Below are 22,577 nucleotides of genomic sequence, written 5' to 3'. Positions count from 1 at the left end.
TTATTTATTGCTTTAATGCTCAGGCTTGAATCTGCTGACATCTACTGAGATTCCTATCAAGTTCTTTATCTGATGACTTATCATGGGTGGAGGCACAGGCACTTGGCTGTGCAACATAAATGTTTAACTGAGACAACTTTACTGAATGGGATACTTGCCAGCATATATGTACACTGTCAAGAATTGAAAGTTCTTGACTAAAACTGATGGAACAACATTTATGAAGCTCCTGTTTCTCTATTGTATCATCTGGCAACTATCACACAGAGAGAACCTCATCTAAAGTGTGCATCCATTAGCACAATTCAAATACAAGATACACACAGTTTTAGAGAAAGTTCCAGAGCACGTTTTTCAGAATCATAAACACAGATTAATGACGTCCCTGCAAGCGGTGCATTAATCCAATCAGGCATAGAAAGGGCTCATTTTGTTGACGGATTTCATCAATGGCTTTTCCAAACAACAATGAGCAGGCCCAAATCACAACGGAATCCAATGGTATTTGCAAAAGAGAGAGCAATTTTGTACACTTCACGCTTCAACATGTTAGAAACGATATGGTGTATAGAAGATGTAAAGTAAAGCCAGAAATATGTCTATGCACTCTCAATACATTCAAGGGTCCTGTCTTTCTGCAGCTTGTTGGTACGACACCGTGATTTACTGGCATGTCACACAAATCCCTGCGCATTCTTTTAAAAACCTAGAAATAAATGTTATGCTGATCATGTACTATGTCATGTCCATAACTACCCTGGCTGCCTGTTATGCGCTGCTTAATAGCTTGTGTCCGTCTGGAAGCGCTGCCCTGGAAAAGCCTGTAGACAGCTGCCTTATGGACTGGAGATGAACATTGCCATTGTGTGTGTTTTTGTGTACAGAAATAATGTGAACATGCTTGTGTCTATATCTGTGTGTGTTCTTGCTGCCTTGTACTTGTTAGTCTAGTGGTTCTGTAATGAAGCATGAAAAATTGTGCCTTTCTGCAACATGTCTTTCCTTCTGTGTTGGTTACAGACTAGCACAGTGAGGCTACGATTTCTTACGCAGAAAATAGCCTGCTAACTTTTTTTTTTTTCTGGGTGTAATGTGTCCTCAGGCATTCTCACATCTTGCTGTGTTCCATCACAGATTATTTAGATAATACCAGCTTGTTTGTTTGAGTCAGCTTCCTCACTGTGACATGAGGGATTCATGGACCCTAGTAACATAATCTCCACATATGGTTATTGCTCAGAGAGAGAGACAGTAGATCAGACGGCGTACTTCATGAGAAGATGAAGGATGAGATGGGAAAGTGACATTTTAAGCAATCTGTGTGTGCAGGAACACTAAAAAACACGTTTCTCAAAGAGGGCATGTTAGCACTTATATGCTGGTTATTTATTACTTATTCTGTGTGTGTGTGTGTGTGTGCGAGAATGTCTTTAAATTTAACTGGTAATCTCTACAATTTAGCGAGTCCATTACAGGCTTAGACTTCATCCTATCTGATGTCACTCCTCATTAATTCAGTCTAACTCATTAGCCTGCATCGTTAAATAATTACCTACTGAGCAAAAAGACAGAGAATTGATTAAACATCCCATTCAGAATTTAACAGTTGTTATTTTAGCTGCAGTTAAGTGACAGCAAGGTGCCAATGGTGCCAGGGCTAAAGAGCAAGCCATTTCCCCAACTTTATCTCAGAGTGTTTTGAAAAATACATTGTGCACTAGTCCTAGTAATTAAATAGTAACATTCAGTCGTTTCTCTCTTCCTGAAGCGTAATTAACAGCAGTTGGCTTACCCTTATGGGAAATTTTGCGAGGAAACATGGGGAGAAGTGTGACAGTGTTGTGGTATGAGCCCTACGTCAGGGAAACACATTAAAAACGTAAATGAAAATACTCACAGGAGCTCTGCTGGGCTGCTGACATAAAGACACCAAGATATCCTTTTTTGGGATAATGATTGATTATCCCCTGGTTTGGACCTGGCTGGGGATCTTTGTTGCATTTCTCGTTCTAATTTCCTGATCCTCTACTGTCGCTATCTAATAAAGACTTAAAATGTTTAACAAACTGTTTAATATCTTTGTCATCAAACCTTGTAGTCTCCTCTTACAGAAAATATGCATAACCTGTTATCTATGCAATTTCCAATTGATTTGATGTTTAAAGTGTCTACGATTACAACCACAATCGCACTACCAAAATGAGAATGTTTCACAGTAGTTAGTGGTGTAAAGTACACAAAGTGCTACGGTAAATATGACCACAGTAAAGAATACTACCAGGTTCATTTGACATTAATTTTCTCTTCCAGCGTGCAGCTGCAGAACTCCAGGAAACTAGTTGAGAGTCGCTGAGTAAATCATAAGTCAGTCAATTTCTACATTTGTATTTGTTAGAATACAACATGTACAGGAAAGATGTGACCGGGAGTGAATCTCGGACAGATGGCCCTCTAATGTTACTCAAGGGACAAATGACTTTGTCTCAAACAGCTGGTATGTGGTAGCTCTGCACAAGTGTCTGACCCTGTGTGTGTGTGTGTGTGTGTGTGTGTGTGTGTGTGTGAGGGGGGCACAGGCAGCAGAGGGTCATCACCAGATGGCACGCACATGCATTCAAACCAATTAATAAAAAAAATATGGAAACAAACTTGTTCGTGACAACACACTCCTTATTCTTGATTCATGCAATAACTCATCCTCCTGCTCTCCCACATCTGTGGGTGACTGAAAGGAAAGAAATTGAAAGTATTTGAGTCTGTAATAAGGAAATACACACACAGGCACACACAAAAACAATGTATACAGCGTGGAGGCAGTGATTTCTCCAGCTTGGCTCTAAACCAACAACCGGGAGGTAAACAGCCCCTGAGTGAAGGATATGGAGCCCTCTCCACAGGAGACCTTGTGTCTGGCCTGTATGTATGTATGTGTGTGCGTGTGTGTGTGCATGCCTATGTGTGAATAGGGTGAGGCCTTTACTGCCCACCACTCAATTAGACAACATATGGGTCCATGAGCACCCTTAGCTGTTGGGCCCACATTTAATACATGCACACATGAACACACACAAAAATACATACACTCACACACACCAGCACACACCCATAATCGAAACACCTGATGCCACGACAGCAGTTCACTCCCATTATCATATGCAACTCCCCCATGGCAGCTGTGATTCCTGAGACTGATTCAGTTAAATGCGTTTGCTTTTCACACACACACACACACACACACACACACACACACACACACACAAACGCACATAAATAGACACACACACACACGCATAGACACAGATATACACACACACACACACACAAACGCACATAAATAGACACATGCATAGACACAGATATACAAGTGTACACAAAGGTATGTATACACACACACACATTACAGAGACACACAAGCACACACACAGCGAAGGGATAATGAGGGTCTGAAATTGAGCTGAGGTACACTGGGGCCTGAGCATTGTGGCCTTGTGTCACTTTAACCCCCCAGAACAGATAGTGAGATAGAAAACAACCCCGGAGAGCAGCAGAAACACCGTCATTACTCTCTGTGTCTCAGCTCCCATCTTTGAGATCCTGTTAGTTTCTGGTTCTCATTGTTCACCACTTCTACATTCTCTCTGTTCTAATCCTTCCAACTTTTGGCCCTCCTCTCCTCTACTCTCCTGTCCTCCTTCTCCTTTATAGCTCACAATTCGATCTGTAACTTCACAGTGTGGAGCAGTGCATTGACAGCATCATTTGTCTTCTCCCAAATCTTTAGAAGCACACACACATGCACACACACACACATGCACAAGTAACACAAGTACACTAAAGTTCTGTAAACACTTGAGTTAGAGAATAATAAACTTAACATATAAGTAGTCTTAAAAGTCTTATAAGGCCACATACCTTGCTTTGGGACGAACACAACTAAATTAAATTCTGATTACCACAATGCACAAAATTTAGCGTGCAGCCTTGCAATGCTTCAAATCACAACATGCATATTTTCCATGTGCCCCTACAATCTAGCCATGCACATGGTGAGATTTACTGACTTTTAGAGAGTTAGCAGAGTTTTTACATATTGAAAAATGACATTTGAAAAACATTACAGCAAACTCTTTCCAATTTGCATCATTAGATACCAACAGTGGTTAGATGGGAAAATGTGTTTTCTTTAGACATGTATGATATGTATTGAAGAACCATTTAAAATTCATTTGGCCTTAAAGGGAAATTTAGCCACAATCAGTACTGTTGGTAAATGTGGCGAATTGAAGAAATAATTAGCTCATTGTGAGCAATATTGGCAGAGAAAGTGGAGCTCTCCTGCAGCAATATCAGTTGCTCTGCCAGGTCACCAGTGCCGTCATTTGACGTAATTTGTTACCCGGCAGAACTACAAGTTATACAGCCTGGATTTCTCGTCTGGTTAGGCAGGGTGTGCTCTAGATGCTGCTCCAAAACAAAACCTTTCTTCTCTAGATTTTTTTCTTATATCAGTGGCTAAAAACCTATTACATCATCCTCTCCTTAAAAAGTGATGTCATCCCCATCCATGCAGAGGTGGACAATATTTAATGCAAACCCAATGCAAATGCAATACAATACAATATGCAACAGTCTAAAAATACCAACTTGGCACTGCTCTGACTCATCCTAGCAAATAAATAGCATTAAAAGTTTCCACAATATAATATTTACTATTAATGGACTGAATTAAATTTGTACTGGTGTTTGTGATATTGACTTATTGTGTATAATCATTAAAAGCTGCACTGTATTTTACCTTCCAAACACGTATTTATGCAACACTGTCTCGAGATGCATCTACGCAATACACCTGAGACTGCAAGCTGCAGTTCAAATTTAGAATAGAAATCAAAGTGGTTTACCTCACTATATGGTAGATCCTCTAAGGTGGAGCACACACTGGTGCAGCAAACATATAGAAATGTACAAAAACAATGGTGCGATTATTTGCCACTGATTGGATTGTTGTCTTCCCCAAGTAGAACTGTCCAAATATCTGGCAAGTCAACATTCACATTTACACATTTTGAATATTTGGGACAACCACAATTATGCAAGCTAGTATTCACATTTAAAGTCATAACAAATGGGACAATGAAAGGACCAACCGGAGCCTTTGCTTTGGTATGTTGATTGCATACACATATGCACATGCACACAGTGCAGCACCTTACACACAAAATTATAGGACTACATACAAAAACCTGTTTGTAACATCTTCAAAATGGCTTTGAAATGCTTTTGAGAGACATTCAATAGCTGGAGATAACCATTCGAAACAGCTTGAGAGGAGCTCTGCAAGGAGAGTGGGGAAGAGAGTGGGGTGAGGTTTAATCCAGAGGCTGCTGGTGGTTGATTGAGTATACAGCTCAAAGAGAGACGGCCAAGTGGACATGGATGTTTTTTTGTTTTTTGTTTTTCTCTCGCACCATCTAAAGCGTCTGTGGAGTTAGTGTGAAAGCGCGTGTTCATGGATGAGCGCCTTTTCTGTGCCAACAACATACAAATCAAACACACAAACACAAACAGAATGTAAAATAAATAAATTTAAATAAAATAACAACTATCGTACTGTCTTACTGAGAGCACTACCTGTCTTATGTTCTGCTGTGGGGATACAGTGACAGTCTCAGCAAATATGACGCTGTATAAGTAGAATAAGTTACCTACTGAGCCTTTAGAGCGTCTTTTAGAAGGTTTTTGTTTGTTTGTTTTTAAAGTAATAACCTTGAATAAGCACAAGTACTAAATACTGTGAAATTAAGCACTTTTTCAGTATTTAGGATATGTAACTTTTATGATTTCATATAAGAAATCCAGTTTAAGTGGGCAAAAGTTGATTAGTGATGTGGTAAGAAAAGTCAAACTACTGAACTCCTCTCACTTCTGAAAAGACAAATAAGCACTGTGATCTACCAAGCTGTAAGTTGTCCTTCATTATTTCAAGCTTTAACAACTTAGGAGCACATTTTATCAGCACAATGCACCACAAAGAAAGTCTTGACACACAGAGGACTTGTACAATTGGAGGAGTTGTTGCCATGGTTACCAGCAAAAGTTAGTGAGAGAAAAATAGAGCAAATGAGGGGGAGAGGTAGAGAGAGAGAGAAACAACTGTGTACAGAGTATTGTTTATACAGTAGCTTGTGAATATATGCATCTATAATCACACAGCAGTGAAGATTCAAAAGAGACAAGATTCATTCTCACACAATAAAATTGCCTCATTACGGTAAATCTCAGTAGGTATTATTACATGAAACATGCTTTTGCACACACACAGCTTGCATACACTGGTGGGACTTATTGAAACCATGATGAATTAAACATACTACCACTGTATGTCAGCAGGAAATCAATGACACAATAGTTTGATCTATATACTGTTTTGCTGAGAAACATTAGAGTGTGATTTGGGAAGAGAGAGAAGAAGAAAAAAGTTCATACTTTCACTATAGGAGTGTGTGTGTGTGTGTGTGTGTGTCTACTGCTTTTACCTGAGGCAGCCTGTAGCATTGCGCAGCACCTGGGAGGTATGAAGGTGGAGCTTGCGGTCGTCAAGGTGATTAGGGGAGGAGTCCCAGTTAGAGTGGGGTATGATAACGCTATTCGTCAGAACGGCCAGGGCGTCCTGGATGATTGGCATCTTCAGAGCATCACATGACGACAGGTTCCATAACACACCTGCACACAAAGCACGCAGAGAGAAATTCACATTGGGAAAGTATATCAATTTAGCATAAATCATTAAAAAAAAAAAAAGAGTATGAGAGAAAAGTTATGATGTAATTAATGGCAAATTGAATGTCATGAGTCTGCTAATTGCAATAATGAAAAATTCTGAATTATATTTATTCTGTTCTAAATTCTAATTCTAATTATAAATCTAATCTAATGAAGACTGTTTATTTTCCATTTGTCTGCAGAGTCAATCTTTTTCTATGCACAGCTCATAAAGTATAATAGCATTCATTTATTCTAGCAAAGCCTCTATATGTGATTTACAACGTTAAGGCCGTAAAACTCGTAAAAATGTTAGGAATATATGAAAGAATGCATACAACATAAATGATTGTTATTGATTGGTTTATGTTCTTCATTTAAACACGCCAAGATGAATTAACCTACAAAATAGCTCTCTCTCTCTTTATTGGGATTCCCACAAGGCACAGCGTGAATCCTTTTTTCTTTTTATTTCTATTCATTCCTGTCAAATCTGTGTTCTCTTGCCACAGTTAAGTGAGGACAGCACTCTTTTCCACTTAGCTTTTCCACCTCTTCATTCCCTCTTTCAACTTTCCCTATGCCATTTGTACATGAACACACATTTTATGGAATGGTTCCATTAAGAAATGAAAACAACCCATAACTTGTTTTTAACCTACTGCATAATAATTCTGATCTCAGCCAGACCAGACTTTCAGCTGCACTGGAACATCACAAATGAAGTACGCACAGGATTGGCAAGGTGGGCCGAAAATGACTCACATCTGAGAATGCCACCCACTCTTTTATTCTCGAATCTACCTGATACGTGTGATGTCTGAGGAAATTAATTAGTTTGTTGGTTCAGGAGGAAAGCCAACTGCCCGACCAGTGCATCATTAATCACACTCGCACATGAATATACACAAATACACTCCAAGCATATGCAGAGACGTACTAGGAGTATCCAAGAGTTAGCAGAAACTTTCAATCACCTGCAAGGAGACTGGCGTGCCACTGTATCATCACAGGCAATATCAACAACACGTGACGTATGGGTGCGCACACACACACACACACACACACACACACACACACACACACACACACTTTCCTCCTTCTTGTCAGATGGAATACCAGATGCTTCTTTGCAGGCTGGTGACAGCACTAGCCTTGTTGGTCAGCTGTGACACATTCAGACACATGCAAACCACACATACGCACACCCAAAGTCTCCATCAGCATTCTCGCATTCTAAATATGTTACTAAGTCCCGGCTGCTTGCACTGTTCACTGGTCATCCCTACTGAGAGAGCATGAGACACAAAGACAGATATAGTAACAAAGCATTACATATAAATGTGTCAAACAGATTGTGACAGAAATGAAAGACACCGAAATAGAAAACTAATGAGAGGAGAAGCGAGCAGGAGGAGCTGAGTGATGGTTTAGGGAGACGGGAACAGATTGAGAGAACAGAAGAGTCACGCACACGTTCTTAATATGACAAACTATAATAAGCTGCGTTGTTTAAGGTCACCATCTCTCACGCCTTTGGTGTCAGCCTCCAGATGTCGTAGGTCCCAGGTGACAGATGTCATTTTTTACCACAAATACAATATGGACACAACTCAAATCACTCTGTCCTCTGTACACAATGGACTGTGTTCAAAGAGGCAGTCAGCTAGTTAAAAGGTTTCCTTTTCATAAAAAAAAAAAACAATATTCACTATTTTATCTCAGGGTTTTGTTAGTTAGGTTTTGAGAGTACATAAAGCAGGGTAGCTACTACTATCTCTCATCTGAAACGACAGCATTGCTGAAGTTGAGCGTGACAGCACATTCCTAACAGCTCCACAGAGGCAGCTCTGACCTCAGACCTGCCAATGTAAAGAGGCAAAAATGCATAATTTTTGTGGTTTAGAGACTGAAAAAACAAAAAAAACTGTAAAAACCTTTGGTCCACACTGAAAATAGGACAGGGCCAGGACAGGTTGTATTACTAATAGTAGATAATGAATTAAGCCTCACTTCACTGAAAGGCTGTATTCAAAGTTATGTGGAGGCAATGGGTGTTGACTAGCTGCTAGTTCTGTGTTGCCAACACCAACACCAGCCTTGACGCTTTACACTATACAGTATCTAGTATTAATCACATTAACAATCTGCTAATGACAGACAAAGGGATGGGAGAAAAGGCCAAGAAAAAGACAGGGAAGAAGAAAACAATGAGACAGCCACTAATAGACTAAAGAAAAAAAAAAAAACATTGCCTTTTTTAAGGAGCAGAGATGTTTTTAATTCCTAATTAAAGTTGTTATTTCCAAATAAAATTCTAGGTAAAACTTATGTGGAGGTCAAACAAGTAACCGAATTTTATTGTGAGAAGGAAGAAGCCAAAGGGAGAGAAAATTAATGGGAGGCAAAGAATAAGAGAAGATCCCAATGTTAGACTATAAAAAACACAACTCTAGCCAAGTATAAACCTGTGCAAGTAAAGACAGAGAGATAAACAAATGTGAGTGTGAGAAGTGTTGAAAAGAGAAAAAGAAGGTGAGATAGAGAGTGAAAGAGGACAACAATGTGTGTGTGTATGAGAAAGAGCACTGAGAGGACAAGAAGAGGAGGGTGATAATAAGGCGATGACCTTGTATGCTGTTTGGCAGCAATCAAGTGCTCACATTCAGACTGCATGTGTGAGTGTGTGTGTGAGTGAGTGTGAGTGTGAGTGTGTGTGTGTGTGTGTGTGTGTGAGTGTGAGTGTGAGTGTGAGTGTGAGTGTGTGTGTGTGTGTGTGTGTGTGTGTGTGTGTGTGTGTGTGTGTGCGTGGGAGCATGGCAACATTTCCCTTCACTTCACAATAATCAGCCTCTTGTTTCACATCTAGAGTCTCAATCTCTCTCCTCTCATGGGCTCTTTTCAAACCAAGGTAAAAGCTCAAACATTCACAATCACAAGTGTACACACACACACACACACACACACACACACACACACACACACACTCAGTGCCACCCTTAGTAATGGTGAAGACCATATTGGGCAAAACACAGTTATAAGTCAGTACTTTTAAAGATTTCTTTGAAACCGACTGTTTTCAGTGTGTGATTACAATCACGTTAAAACACTGGTGTCTCTGATGAGCTGACGTGAACCTGGCTGTTGCCTTGCAAAACAGGTACTCAGCTGCCTTTCTTTGGCTTCTAGAAGGTTTCCAAAAAACCTGCACACACACAAATAAATGTGAGATGGTGGGGTTATAATGTTGTTGTTTTTTTATACATTTATTTTAATTTTTTTTTGCAGACAGATATACAGAACGCTCAGACACAAGGAGGGAGAGACTCCTCAGAGTTTTCTGGGGCAAGGACATTGTGTCTGCCCCTGTCTAACATTGGCCAAATTCAAGGCTGACACACACTCATCCACACTTACACACACACCTGCCTGCTCTAGAAACATAGATCTGTAATGCTTCGCTAAGCCCAGTGTCCTTGTGGGTATAACATCAGGTGACCAACAGACAATGACATCATAGTAGAGCCTTTGGTGTGCACCTGTGTGTGTATGTGTCTGTGTTTTCTGCCTCTCTCTCTCCCTGTTTTTATCTCTTTCTCTCCCCCCTCTGACTAGCTCCCCTTAGACACTTGACAGACAGTTTCCGAGGAGCTGGGTGGTTTGGGGAAATGGAGAGATGATTGCATGAATTCATGAATAAATGAGACTATGACTTGTAAAGGGAGAGTGAGGCCTGTTAGGCCTCAAGTGGCAATGTTTTATTAAACAGCCTTCATCTGTGCGACTTGATGTGAATTAGTTAGCCGTGGGGTCAGAACCTGGTGATGAGTGAAGCCAAAGACGACAAATTACAATGCTAATGTGTCTACAACAATGTCTGAATCAAAAATCAAAAAAGAAATATTGATTTTAGATAACATTACAGGTGGCAGCAGGTTAACAACTGCTGACTTGAACCCAAGTTCCCACAACTTTTCATCCTGCAGTAGGTTTCCGAAGCGCAGGGATGTGCATCTCCATCACTGAGGCCGATGCGATACACAACTCGATACAGTGCCAACGATCCATTACATTAAAGATACATATGACGTTAACACCAGCACGATACAATTGAGATCCAGTGCAATTCAACACCATTGATCCAACACAATGTGATGGAAAAAATAAGTTTGAATGAAATTCAATATGGCACAAAAAGTTTTACTTTATTTCTTCGGTTCTTCTTCGGGAACCACATATTTGTTTCTCTTGCAGTGCAACTCAGTAAGCACCTCATCACTACAAACAGGATTTTTCACAAGTCCTTTGTAGTGCAAAAAATAGGAAGTAAATTCAAAAGTAAATTAGTATTGGCAGGTTTCTGATTGGGTCTTGTTGGTACAAATGCGCAACTTTAATCACAAATCACTTAATTTTAGAAAACATTTGTGCACATAAAAACATTTATTTTTAGCTGAGACCTTGATTGGAATATTCTAACATAAATCATGCAAGAGAAATTGGCCTGTGGCAGAGAGTGAAAAGTGTTCCAACCAACTCCCCTGCAAGATAACAGAAACAGGGATTTATTCATTTCGAATCATGCCTAACTTTAGTGGGTCATAACATATTGGGTATGGAATTAATCCGCAGGTGATCCGCTTCAAAATGAGACAAAATTTTTTCTCTGGATGTCAATTTCTAAGCTGCAGACAGACAGAGAGATACAGGTATGCACGTGACCAAACACATGGTCCTCTTCTGGCCTACGAACGGCGGAGATAATAAATCAGATTTTACTGATGCAAAGATGTCCACATTGTATCCAGTCCATATTGTTTTAAATCGAAGTTATCACTTAATGATCAGTGAATCTTACCATTCCTAGTAACTAACTCTAACTATAATGATCCACCTGCTGGGATTTTATCCCCTACATTGAAAATGCAACACAGAAACTTATGCAGCACACTAACATTTTAGACCTCCTGTTCCCCCACAGGAATCACCATAATGACTTCGATGGAGTTACGTCCTCAAGCATTTTTGAAAGAAAGTTATGAGCTTTGACTCATTAAAGTGGCTCTGGCAAGTACTATAACAGTACACGGAGCTTTGAACATCTACATGGAGAAAAGATTCATGCCTTGCAGTAACACAAACCAAAGTGAAGAAATGTTCCAGAAAAGGATGGCAGCAGTATTATTTGACTGTGATGTTAAACAAACATTGCATGGAAAATTTGTATACCCAAAATGTACATTTGCCTCCAGTTTTCATCAACATCTTAAGAGCTATAAAGTGAAGACGTTTGCACAAATGGCCATATTTTGGACACGTGGCTTTCCTCAGCAGTTGCTTCTCAGCTCAACAACCATTTTGGAGCTGGCAGCAGCAGCTGCGGCAGGGTCATGCCATGGTACGCTGCCTCAAGGTGAGCCCACGAGTAAGGATAGCATCTCCAATTGACATTCAAAGCCTCTGCATCGACCACACTTTAACTGACAGGCCCGGAGGCCTTGACTTCGTCCTATCTACCTCACGCTTAGACTCAAGAAGCCAATAAAGCTTCAGAACTGACAAGGAGATTTAAATTGTTGAGTGAAGGTTTTTCCGGTCACCAAAGAAACATATGCCTTGTCTCATTTCCCCGGACCTAAACAGATTATTTAATCACAGAGAATAGGGAAGTGCTTTGACCAAGCTGACAACAGAGCAGCAGTAATGAGGAGGCTGATTTGTTATGACTTGCTGCTAGAGTATTTGGAAAAAAAAGTGCCTATGCTAGCCCAGCACAACCACTGTTTTTTCCAGCTGTTGAGGATTGTGGTTATTGATGTAATTTGAGAATATGATACTCCTCCGATGAACCTCTGGTGGTCACTAATTGCCATTTGCTTGCTTTCACAGTCACACTAGCTACTTTCACTAGCCACAAATTATTAATGAAGATCATGCTTTGAGGTGAATGTAATTTGACGGAGCAATAAATCCGATCTTCATACATATTGGTGCAGAGGAGCTAACAAAGTTTTTTATAGTGCTGGTTTTCATTTTTTTTCCCCCAAACTTGGTATTCTCAAAATTATGGCACCACCAACTCACAGAACACAAACAAGAAACGAATTTGCAACCAGTCCAATAAGATCAAGAAACTACAATAACCATTAAAATCAACTAGCAGTAATTTTTAATCTGATTGTTGTCTTTTTTATTGCAGAGCTGCCTCCACTTTCAACATGTAAACATTAAGCTTGACATATTCAGTGTGTGTAGTTACTAGAGCCCATGCAAATGTTATAATAATGGTATCGTTGTGCACAAATTCTTAGCCAAATTGACACATCTAATTAAAACTGTTTCAATGGCCAATGCAGCATAATCAGAATTTTAACACATTGTATTCATTTTCTCTATTTTGTAACAAAACACACTTAAAGCACATGCCTAATTGAATTACGGAGTAATTATGCAACAGTTTCAAGTGGTGAATTACAGCCCCAGCAGGGTGTTCCACGAGGCAAATGAAAATAGACTTCAAAATATGGTTGTACTGGCAAGAAAACAGTTGAAATGTGGAGTTCAATGCTAAGTAGCAGAGTAAACAGACAACAGGGTAGAGTCATGCATGACACTGATTCAGTCAGCCAGCAGCAGTGAGAGCCAGACAGAGAAGGGCAAAGACAGGAAGAGTCGGGGAAAAGGAGAGGGGAAGATAGAATTTCACAGTGTGTGTGTATGTGTGTTTGTGCAAGATGACTATTTTTAAAAGGCAGAGCTCAAAATATGATGTGGTATGACTTGCAGTGCATTTAATTCATTTGTTAATCTTCTTACAGACCACACACAAATACTCGCACACTCCGCCTCCAAGCTGTGTTTTTTATCTCCGTCTCTCCAGCACCGTAGTGACGTTCTTCAAGGTGCCGAGTGTCCCTATTGGTGAAGTCTGGTGACTCTCATCACTGACATGTTTTGCTTAGCGTCAACATTAAATGCTTTTTCTGTGAATTTCGATTGGTGCACACTCTTATCTGGAATAAAAAACTAAACTTATTTTACAGAGCAGCAGGAGCCTGTGCACAGAGGATGGAAAAAAGCTTTGGTAAAATAACATCAATTGTTTGATTTTACTAAGCATTTAGTACCACTCCTGCCTCCTTCCTTATTGTTTTCCCAAACTGTAGTCATCCACCTGTATATGTCTAATTTCCCTTCCCTTCCAAGCTGTATTTCCCGCCTCCATTAAACCTGTTACAGATGTGTCAGTGACAGCAAAAAGGATGGGAAAATATAGCCCTTCCATCCTACTTCTTTTCCCCACCCTTCTCAAGAGGGCTGTTATCAGTATGCAAAAGGTCTGTAAAGAGAGAGGGACAAACCTCCTCACTGGCTTACTGGCTGTCACTGCTGTGATCCACTGGGCCCCCTTCTCCTCTGAGAGTGAGTGGCCTACAGGGATGTGTCTAGGGATAGATGTTTGAGCATGCGTGTGTGAGGACGACCTTCGTCTCACAGAGGAACAATGGGGTCAGAGGTCAAACTGAACAGGGGAGGCCCCACCGGCTTTATCTCAGTATATGTTTTAGCGTGAATTTGTGTGTCACTGTGTGTCTGGTCGAGTAGGTGTCTGTGTGTGTATGAGTGAATGAGTGTGATTGCACTTTATCTTTGTGAATGTCCAATCCTCTTCTATGAGCGTGAATATGTCAGTCTTATCTCAGGACTAACCTGGCGGAGCAACAGTGCTTTTGTCTGAGCAGAGAGAAACAACGGTGATACAAGTGCAGATACACACAGCTGAGCAAGACACTGAAACCACACAGAGAGCCAGCATGCATAGGGATGAAGGAGAGAGAAGAAAAGGCGTGAAAAGGAAGGGGGAACGACATAAGGAGATGGGTGGAGGAGGGAAGAAAAATAGGAGAGGAGGACAGGGGAGGAGAGTAGAACAGAGACAAGGCTCTGTCATGAGAGCCATTGCAAGTGCTCTTAAAATGCCAGGGAGAACTGCTCATTGGAACATCTGCTAGGTTGTCAGCATTCACGTCCCCACCTATCACAGGTCACAGCTCACCCAATTCATTCAGATTGCAGCCAACTCTTATTTCAGCCACTTGTGAGTGCCTTTGCCATATATAAGACACTGATTATTATTTACAGAATTTCATTAGTATCACAGATTTTAACTTTTACAGACTGAATCCTGTGACACATATGCCCAAACACAATTCACAAACACACACAGATGCGCACACACAGCGGTTCATCATTACTAACTTTCCTGAGGCTGTAGCACCAATGCCATGCTGGAAAATAACTGTGGCTGCACATTTTGATTACATATATGCTTGAGGTGGTGTGCATGTGTGAGGGTGAGCGCCTGTGTGTCTGTGTTAAGCAGTGGGGGACGCAGTGCACGAGTTAGTATTTGCTGCAGCATTAAAGGGCCTGTAGTAAAACAGTAGATTCTTGTGGGAGGCATATTGAAAACTATTCCATTTCATTACATAGCCATGTAATGTCTGCGTGCTTGGGTGGGTGTTAAAATGTAATCCATACATCTTTTGCCTACACAGATATTTGTCTGTATATCCACAATAAGTGTGTGTGTGCGTGTGGGAGTGTGCACTGCTGCATGTGTGTGTCCGCAGTGCTCTGGCTAACTTGTACTGCTCATGCCCTCAAGGTTAAAACAAGATTGACCTGTGATTGTAAAGCACCACACTAGCTGGTAGAAAGTCGAATGTTAGTTTTACACGTACACATTTTTGTGAGCGTCTGCATGCACCCACGCAGAAAAAACACAGAGACAAACTTATATTGCATTGCAACTTAACCATATGAAAAATAAGTTGATAGGACACTTAACAAAACAATCATGAAGAGAGATGGTGTTTAGAAAAAATCCTCTGCATTCTTCTGAGAAGTAATTTTATTAGTCTGTTGAAGGGAACTCTGATTCAATAGCAAATATTATTGGCATTGGCACCAAAGAGCCTTGATTTCTGAAGAGTGAATACCAGCATTAATCTTTTCTGAAGAATATTCTTTGATCAAAAATAAAATGTACACATTCTGAAAGAAGTAAAACTACTCAGCTAAAACAGCTAGTGGCACTGTCAAGGCCACCTGAGACTAGAGTACACAGCAGATCTGTGTGTGTGAAAGTGTGTGTCAGTTTCTAAGTATGTGTGCACGTAGACACAGTCTAAAGTCACTAAAAAAGGAGTATGAGCACAGTTAGAAAAAACAGAAACAAATTAATTGAACAAGCAATGTTTGTATTGTGTCGATAAGATCTGCAAAGAAACATCAAATTACACAGATTGTATAAGGTGTGATTGCATATAGCAGAATGACTGATCTTTGCATCCCTATATATTAAATTCTGTCCACTCATTCACATAAACGTATATTACACACACACACACGCACGCACACACGCACACACGCACACACACACACACACACACACACACACACACACACACACACACACACCATCATTATAGCGTACCCTGAGGCCACAGAAGCAGAGTCATGCTGGAAAATAACTGCAGCTACACCATGATATACATGCCAGGGAGGTGAGGTGTAAGTTGGTTGGCCACAGTTGGACATACTGTACCTGTGACCAGCTCTCTGATTTCCACGTCTCCAGTCTTCCTAAGCAGACGGACCAAGGCAGGAATACCCCCGCAGTTCTTCAGGGTCACTTTGTTCTCGTCGTTGGCCTTGCCGTACACCAGGTTCCTCAGGGCTCCGCAGGCGCTACGGTGAACCTCACTCATCCTGTGGTCCAGTAGGTCGACCAGCAGCTGGATGCCTCCCTGTCTGCGGATCTAAGGATCACAGAAACTGCATCAATGAAAAATGAACTTGCTACTTAAATCTATTGTATATGACAACCCCAAAAAATCTATTCATTAACAGAAACTGATTATTGACTCACAGAGATGCACACAAAGACTTCACAAAGTCTATTCTGCTATACTTCAATCCATTTTCTGTCACCAGAAAATGTTGGTCAACAGTTAGTTGGTTTATGCAGGTGGTTACTATGTGTGTACATTATATGTGTGTGTGTGTGTGTGTGTGTGTGTGTGTGTGTGTGCGTGTGGGTGTGGGAGTGTGTATGTGTATGTGTGTCTGGCCTACAGTATCTGTTAGTCCTGCCAATCAGATTAACAACCCGGTGTGTACTAATTAAACATACTATGAGATAGCTAATGACTGTGCTTTCACAAAATGACACTTAATTACATAGATGAGGAAGGGAAAGGAACTGTGACTCAAGCTTTGCTTATAATCTAACTAAACTACAATATTTTGCCTCTCTTATGCATGTCTGTCTGCTCAACCTGTTCCTCAACTTCCCATTGTTACATGTTTCTCCGTGCGTTTTGAAAATGTGCTATGTCTGCTTGCCTGCCCTTGTATATCCATTCTGTCTGCGTTTATCGTTTTCATTTGTCTGGTTCATGTTTCCTCACATGACCATGCATATGTACAGTAATGTGTAAAAGCCTCTAGGTACACTTGCACAAAGTCAGGGATTTTGTAAGATCATAGTCAGGTATATGATTAACCAATTATACCAAACAGGTGCTAATGATCATCAATTACACATGTAGGTTGAAACACAGTCAGTAAGTGAAACAGAAACAGCTGTATGAGGCTTAAAACTGGGTGAGGAACAGCCAAACTCTGCTACCAAGGTGAGGTTGTGGAGGACGGTTAGTTAGAGTTAAAGAGTTAGTTCTCTTAAACTCTCTTAAAATAGGCCCTCATGCTTTATATAACATTGTTGTACTATTCTTCATATGCACCATAAATAATGGTGCTCATGTGTGTATGATTTACACAATATTTCTAATAGAAATGGAAAGTGGAAAGCACACAATCTAAATTTAAAATGATGAGAAATTGCATCAGAAACCAGGAGATTATTTTAAAAATCAAATAGGCATGTGCAGTCCCTACCCTAGACAAATTAAACTTTTAATAAGCCCTAGATTCCAGAGTTCTGGTAACTTTTTCTGTATCAAAAACAAAAATAATATAAAATGCACACTGATCCTGCATCTTTTAATTTAATCTATTTTTTAAAATGTTTTAATATTCATAGTAACAAATCCCAGTGTCAGACATTATATCTATATATGCATAAGCTGTGAGTAAAAAACTATTTTACTCGATCCCTACTGTGTGACATAGGTGGGCAACTTAGAAGTCTGGCTCCCGGCCTCTGAATTGCCACTAACATCTCAGATCTGTTCTGTGGTTCAAATGTGAATGAATAAAGTAAAGGTAAACTGCACAGGAAGAGCAGGTTTTAAAACACCAAAGAGATGCTTCTGGCTGGTATGACTCTCCAGAATGGTCAAGAGGATCCTCAAGAAGAGTGTCATCACCCTAAATAGCAGATTTACCAAACAATATGAATCATTTTTCGATGTCTTTTTCCAGCATCTATTATACCTTCCTATATAACTCTTCTACTTGTAGGCTTCTTGTAAACATGCTTGCTTGCCTCCAAAAAGCAGGCTCAGAAGAATTATACTGTATGTAACGTATTTCTACCAGTGGCCTCAATCTTCTGTAAATGGTAGTGGAGACTTCCCAGCTTGGTGGTGCGGTGGTTAGCACAGCAAGAAGGGGACAGGTTGAACCTAAGGCCTTTCTTTGTGGAGTTTGCACGTTCTTGTTGGCGACCAGTCTAGGGTGTACCCTGCCTCCCGGCACACTGACACTGAGATTGGCTCCAGTCCCCCCGCGACCCTTAAGCAGTATAGACAATGGATGGATGGACTTCCCTCTAATCTTTAAACTGCTCAGTATGCACAGTATGTACCCTTCTCATCTCCTTGCATTATGCATATATGTATAGGAGAATTAACTATGTAAATACAATACATGCACAAAGGGAGAGAAACAAACAAGCCAATCAGTGCAGATTTATAGTTATATCCTGATTCTGTGAAAAGACAAGGCAGTCAGGACTGTGAGAACAGTAGGGATCGCAATGAGGGCACTCTGGTGTTACACATTATGACTTCCCCCTACGGTGCTACACATAATGCCTTCCCCCCATAGTGCAATACATTGCTTTCTCCCCATGCTGGTGCTTTTTAAAACCTCCCATATTGAGTCTCCACTGCAGGGATCTTCGTCAGCCTTAGGGGACCAACAAGCTTAAAGCAACCCGTGTTAAGTCCAGTCGACAGGGGTGTAGTACTAATCACCAGTAACAGGCTGCTATGATCACCAGGAGACTAGTTGGAACATGATAGAGCAACAAGTGTGTGTACGTGTGTGTGTGAGAGAGACGGAGAAAGCCTGTCTTCCACACTTCCACTTTTATTTAATCTCTAGAGTACGGCAGCAGGCAGAGTTACTCAGCCAGATAACTTGAAAAAAAGTTTCTCACAGTTAATAGGCTTCCTGAAACCCTCTTTTATTCTTCTGCATGTTCTCCCCCAGACCTGGGACATTAAGTACCACCACTTCTGTCTGTTTAATCATGAAGCACCAGATGGGTGGGGTTTGCCGTACAGATGCTGACAAGTTGACAGGAACATTGCAATAAATAGACTTCCAAGGCTTTCCTTGTGATTGTCTCGCTGCTTTGTCTCTTGTGGAAACCTCACACATCTGGCATGAGTAAGCCAAAAAAAAAAGGAGAAAAAACACACAACAGATTGAGTGTCTACAAGTCCAATCTAAGTTTGACTTAGACATGATACATACACAAATGTGGGCCAGGTGGGGAGAGAGAGAATGAGGGTGAAATAAGTGTTCGGGGGAAAAAGAAAGCATAAGAAAGTGATGGAGGGCAGGGAGAGGATGGAGGTGTTTGATGACACAGCAGGAGTTTATCAAGCAAAATGACTTTGCTTATCTATTCAATTAAAATGGATTAAGGGATGCAATGAATGGCAAACTAACCTTGCTCCAATGGCCACATAATTGCCTCTACCTGATTTGTTGCCCCTCCTATGCCCTCCTGTCCTCACCTCTGCTTGTCTCCCCTCCTCTGCTCCCCTTCCCTTCTTCCACACTGATCCCTGCTCCTCTCTCCTCTCCTCTTTATGCTTGTGTCACAGTTAATCTGTTATTCCATAAAAGCCATAGTGCTATTACTTTGTATTGCATCGGAGCTACCTACAAGGCTTGCCAATACATCTGCGCCTATTCCTCTATTCCATGTAAAGAAGATTAGAAGCGCAGATTGATTTGTCTTTGTCTCCCGCTGTTCCGTGGCGGCCACAGCTATTGGTAACCCATAGCGACAGAATTGCCGTGGTAACAGTTAGCAGTGGTGACAGCTGGGATTGTGGGAATCGGAGGTGCTGCTGGCGTGAAAGCTGGCAGCGGGATACATGGGTGACACATACCTGGGATAGTGGCATGTGAAGCCTAACTGTGTATGTGAGTCACCACATATGGAACATCAACACTAATCAGCAGCACACTGTAGACAGTTTAGTGCTTGCAGGTGAGTGAGAAGACAGAGCAAAGATGTGTTACACTTTACAACCTTGCATATATATTTATACACACACACACACTCAGGCGGGCGTACAGACAGGCAAGGGCTTTTGTTTTTACCTCACACTTAGCCTAGGGCTAACTGCCTTCTAAAGCCTTTCAACCTTCGGCTAATTGAGTTCTTGGCCCTAGGATAACATTCCTCTCTGGAGCATTCTAAACCGGGCCAAAAATGGCATTAACCTATGGCTACCTAATTTTGTTCTGAGGCAGGGACGCAGCTTATTTTGAAGCAGTATCACCACTGAGATGCACAACTGTGTCTGTGTATTTGTAAAATATGCCATGACAAATACGCTAGAGGCTCTACTCCATTGTAGAGGAAGACGACACAGAAAACACAAGCCACTGCTCCTCACAGCAGGGGATAGGGAGCGTGCTTTATGATTTCAGTGTGTGAGTTTGTATGTGTTGTGGAGTGGGTTGTCCCTCATGGTCTGATACTATAAAACATCCATAAATCCACTGAGATAGATGTAGACCTTTCAAAAGGTATTTCTAGCTTTTGATACCAGATTATTGGAAATGCTGCAGAGGAAAGTGATGCATTAGTAACTTACAAACCATCCACAAACTCCCAGCACTGTAGATCCCTGAACCAAAGAGAACAAACCAGACACCGCCTTTTCTAAAGGCTACCTGGAGTGTATAAAAACCCTGAGGGGAGAGGTTAACAACAATTTTGCTTAAGTGACAATAAAAAACATCATTGATGGGAAATGCTGTTTTATGTCACAAAAGTATAAAGAATGAAAGGATTTCAAGTACTCAGCCACTCAGCATATTGTTGCCACTGTTGACACTTGAAAAACTGACACCTGGATAATTAAAAAAACAAACAAAACCTATTTCTTTAACATTAACACAAAATCAGAGTAAAAAATTGTACATACAATATGCAACTGTGTAAAGAGGGACAGAAGGATGCAATATTATTGCAGTATTTGCTATGGATCATTTGCTGTGTCTTCCTCATCTTTCATGCTGCAGTTTGCACAGTTCACGGTCTAAAAATCTAAAGGCAGACTTTTTACCATATTGACTTTATCTCAATGGCTGTTACTAACAACAAAGTGCAAAGCAGTGAGAGTACACCGTAATTCTAACTTTAATAGAATCTCATCGAGTCCTCAGTACACATAACATTCCTGTATTTATATTATGTGCATTATCAAGCACGTCTGCTGAAAAAGGAAAATTATGGGTGGGAGGGGGGGAAATTAAAGTAATTAATAACACAAAAAAGTGGGAGAGGCATACAGTGATATACTGGGTATGTGCGTGTGTGTGTGTGTGTGTGCATGTGTGTGTGTGTGTGTGTGTGGATTCGTGTGCCAGCGCGTGTGTGCTTGTGTGTTGGTGTGCCTAAAGGGGTTCATGAGCTGACATGTCAGTGGGTTTGTATTGTGTGTGTAGCATGGGTAACTATTTCCACATGTGCATCTAAGAGTGTGTGTGTGTGTCTGTGTGTGTCTAGAGCCGCTATGAATAATGTTGAGGACGAATTTGCCGAGCTCTCTCTGTGGTCAACTGTAATCTGAGCTGCGGCCAGACCTCCATCTACCCTGCCTCTCTCCCTCTCTCTCTCTCTCTGGACACTGGCATACTGCATGTGAAAGGGGGAGGGCATGAAACATAAATGCATACACACACGACCTCAAGTTAATTATTCTCACATACAGACACAACACACGTGCACTCTCACCAAAAGCGCGCACACATCAGCCATCCACAGATAAATTGCTGCTTAATCATCTTTTTTCACACCTCCCAAAACCACAAACTGCATTCTTGTTACCTGATCCAAGATAGCAGAAAGCAGAAAGCAATACTGTTGCCCCCCCCCCCCCCCCCCCCCCCCCCCCCAACCCTGTCTCTATTCCTTTGTCTCTCTCATCTTCTCGTCTGTCTTGCCCCCACCTACCCCATCCTCTTAGGCCCCGCTGAATATCTCTTTAGTGATTAATAGCAGCCATGTTGCGGCTGTATTTAGCTGCTCATTGTGTCCCGTGCCATCTGTGTCTGTTTGGCTGACTAAAAATAAGAAAAGTCTTTCGATTAGTGCTCATATCGAGTAGCTTCCGTCTACATATATAATGTATGTTAGTGAGATCGCCCATCTCACACACAAGCTATGTTAAGTTTTTCTTTTTTTTTTTTTTTTTAAGTTCTTTTATTACAATTCAAGAGCCAATAATATAATATATATAATATATAATAATTATAATATATATAATTCTTGTTTAAAGAAATATTAGGTATTTGTTGTGATAGACATTTTA

At 40.9% G+C, this 22,577-nt stretch overlaps 1 protein-coding gene across 1 annotated transcript in view; it reads right to left on the bottom strand.

The window, feature by feature from the left end:
* Positions 1–22,577, bottom strand: part of ctnnd2a (catenin (cadherin-associated protein), delta 2a) — a 198,274-nt gene that overhangs the window by 43,891 nt on the left and 131,806 nt on the right. Inside the window, exons 14-15 of the mRNA XM_070853339.1 lie at positions 16,373–16,586; positions 6,537–6,723 (exon numbers count right to left, since the gene is read on the bottom strand). Of these exons, the coding sequence (XP_070709440.1) occupies positions 6,537–6,723; positions 16,373–16,586 (401 nt within the window). The remainder of the gene's footprint in view (positions 1–6,536; positions 6,724–16,372; positions 16,587–22,577) is intronic.

The sequence above is a fragment of the Pempheris klunzingeri genome, chromosome 21 (assembly GCF_042242105.1).
Source record: "Pempheris klunzingeri isolate RE-2024b chromosome 21, fPemKlu1.hap1, whole genome shotgun sequence".
NCBI lineage: Eukaryota > Metazoa > Chordata > Actinopteri > Acropomatiformes > Pempheridae > Pempheris > Pempheris klunzingeri.
Note: the sequence above shows the minus strand (reverse complement) of the source record. Positions and strands in the feature narration are given on the sequence as shown.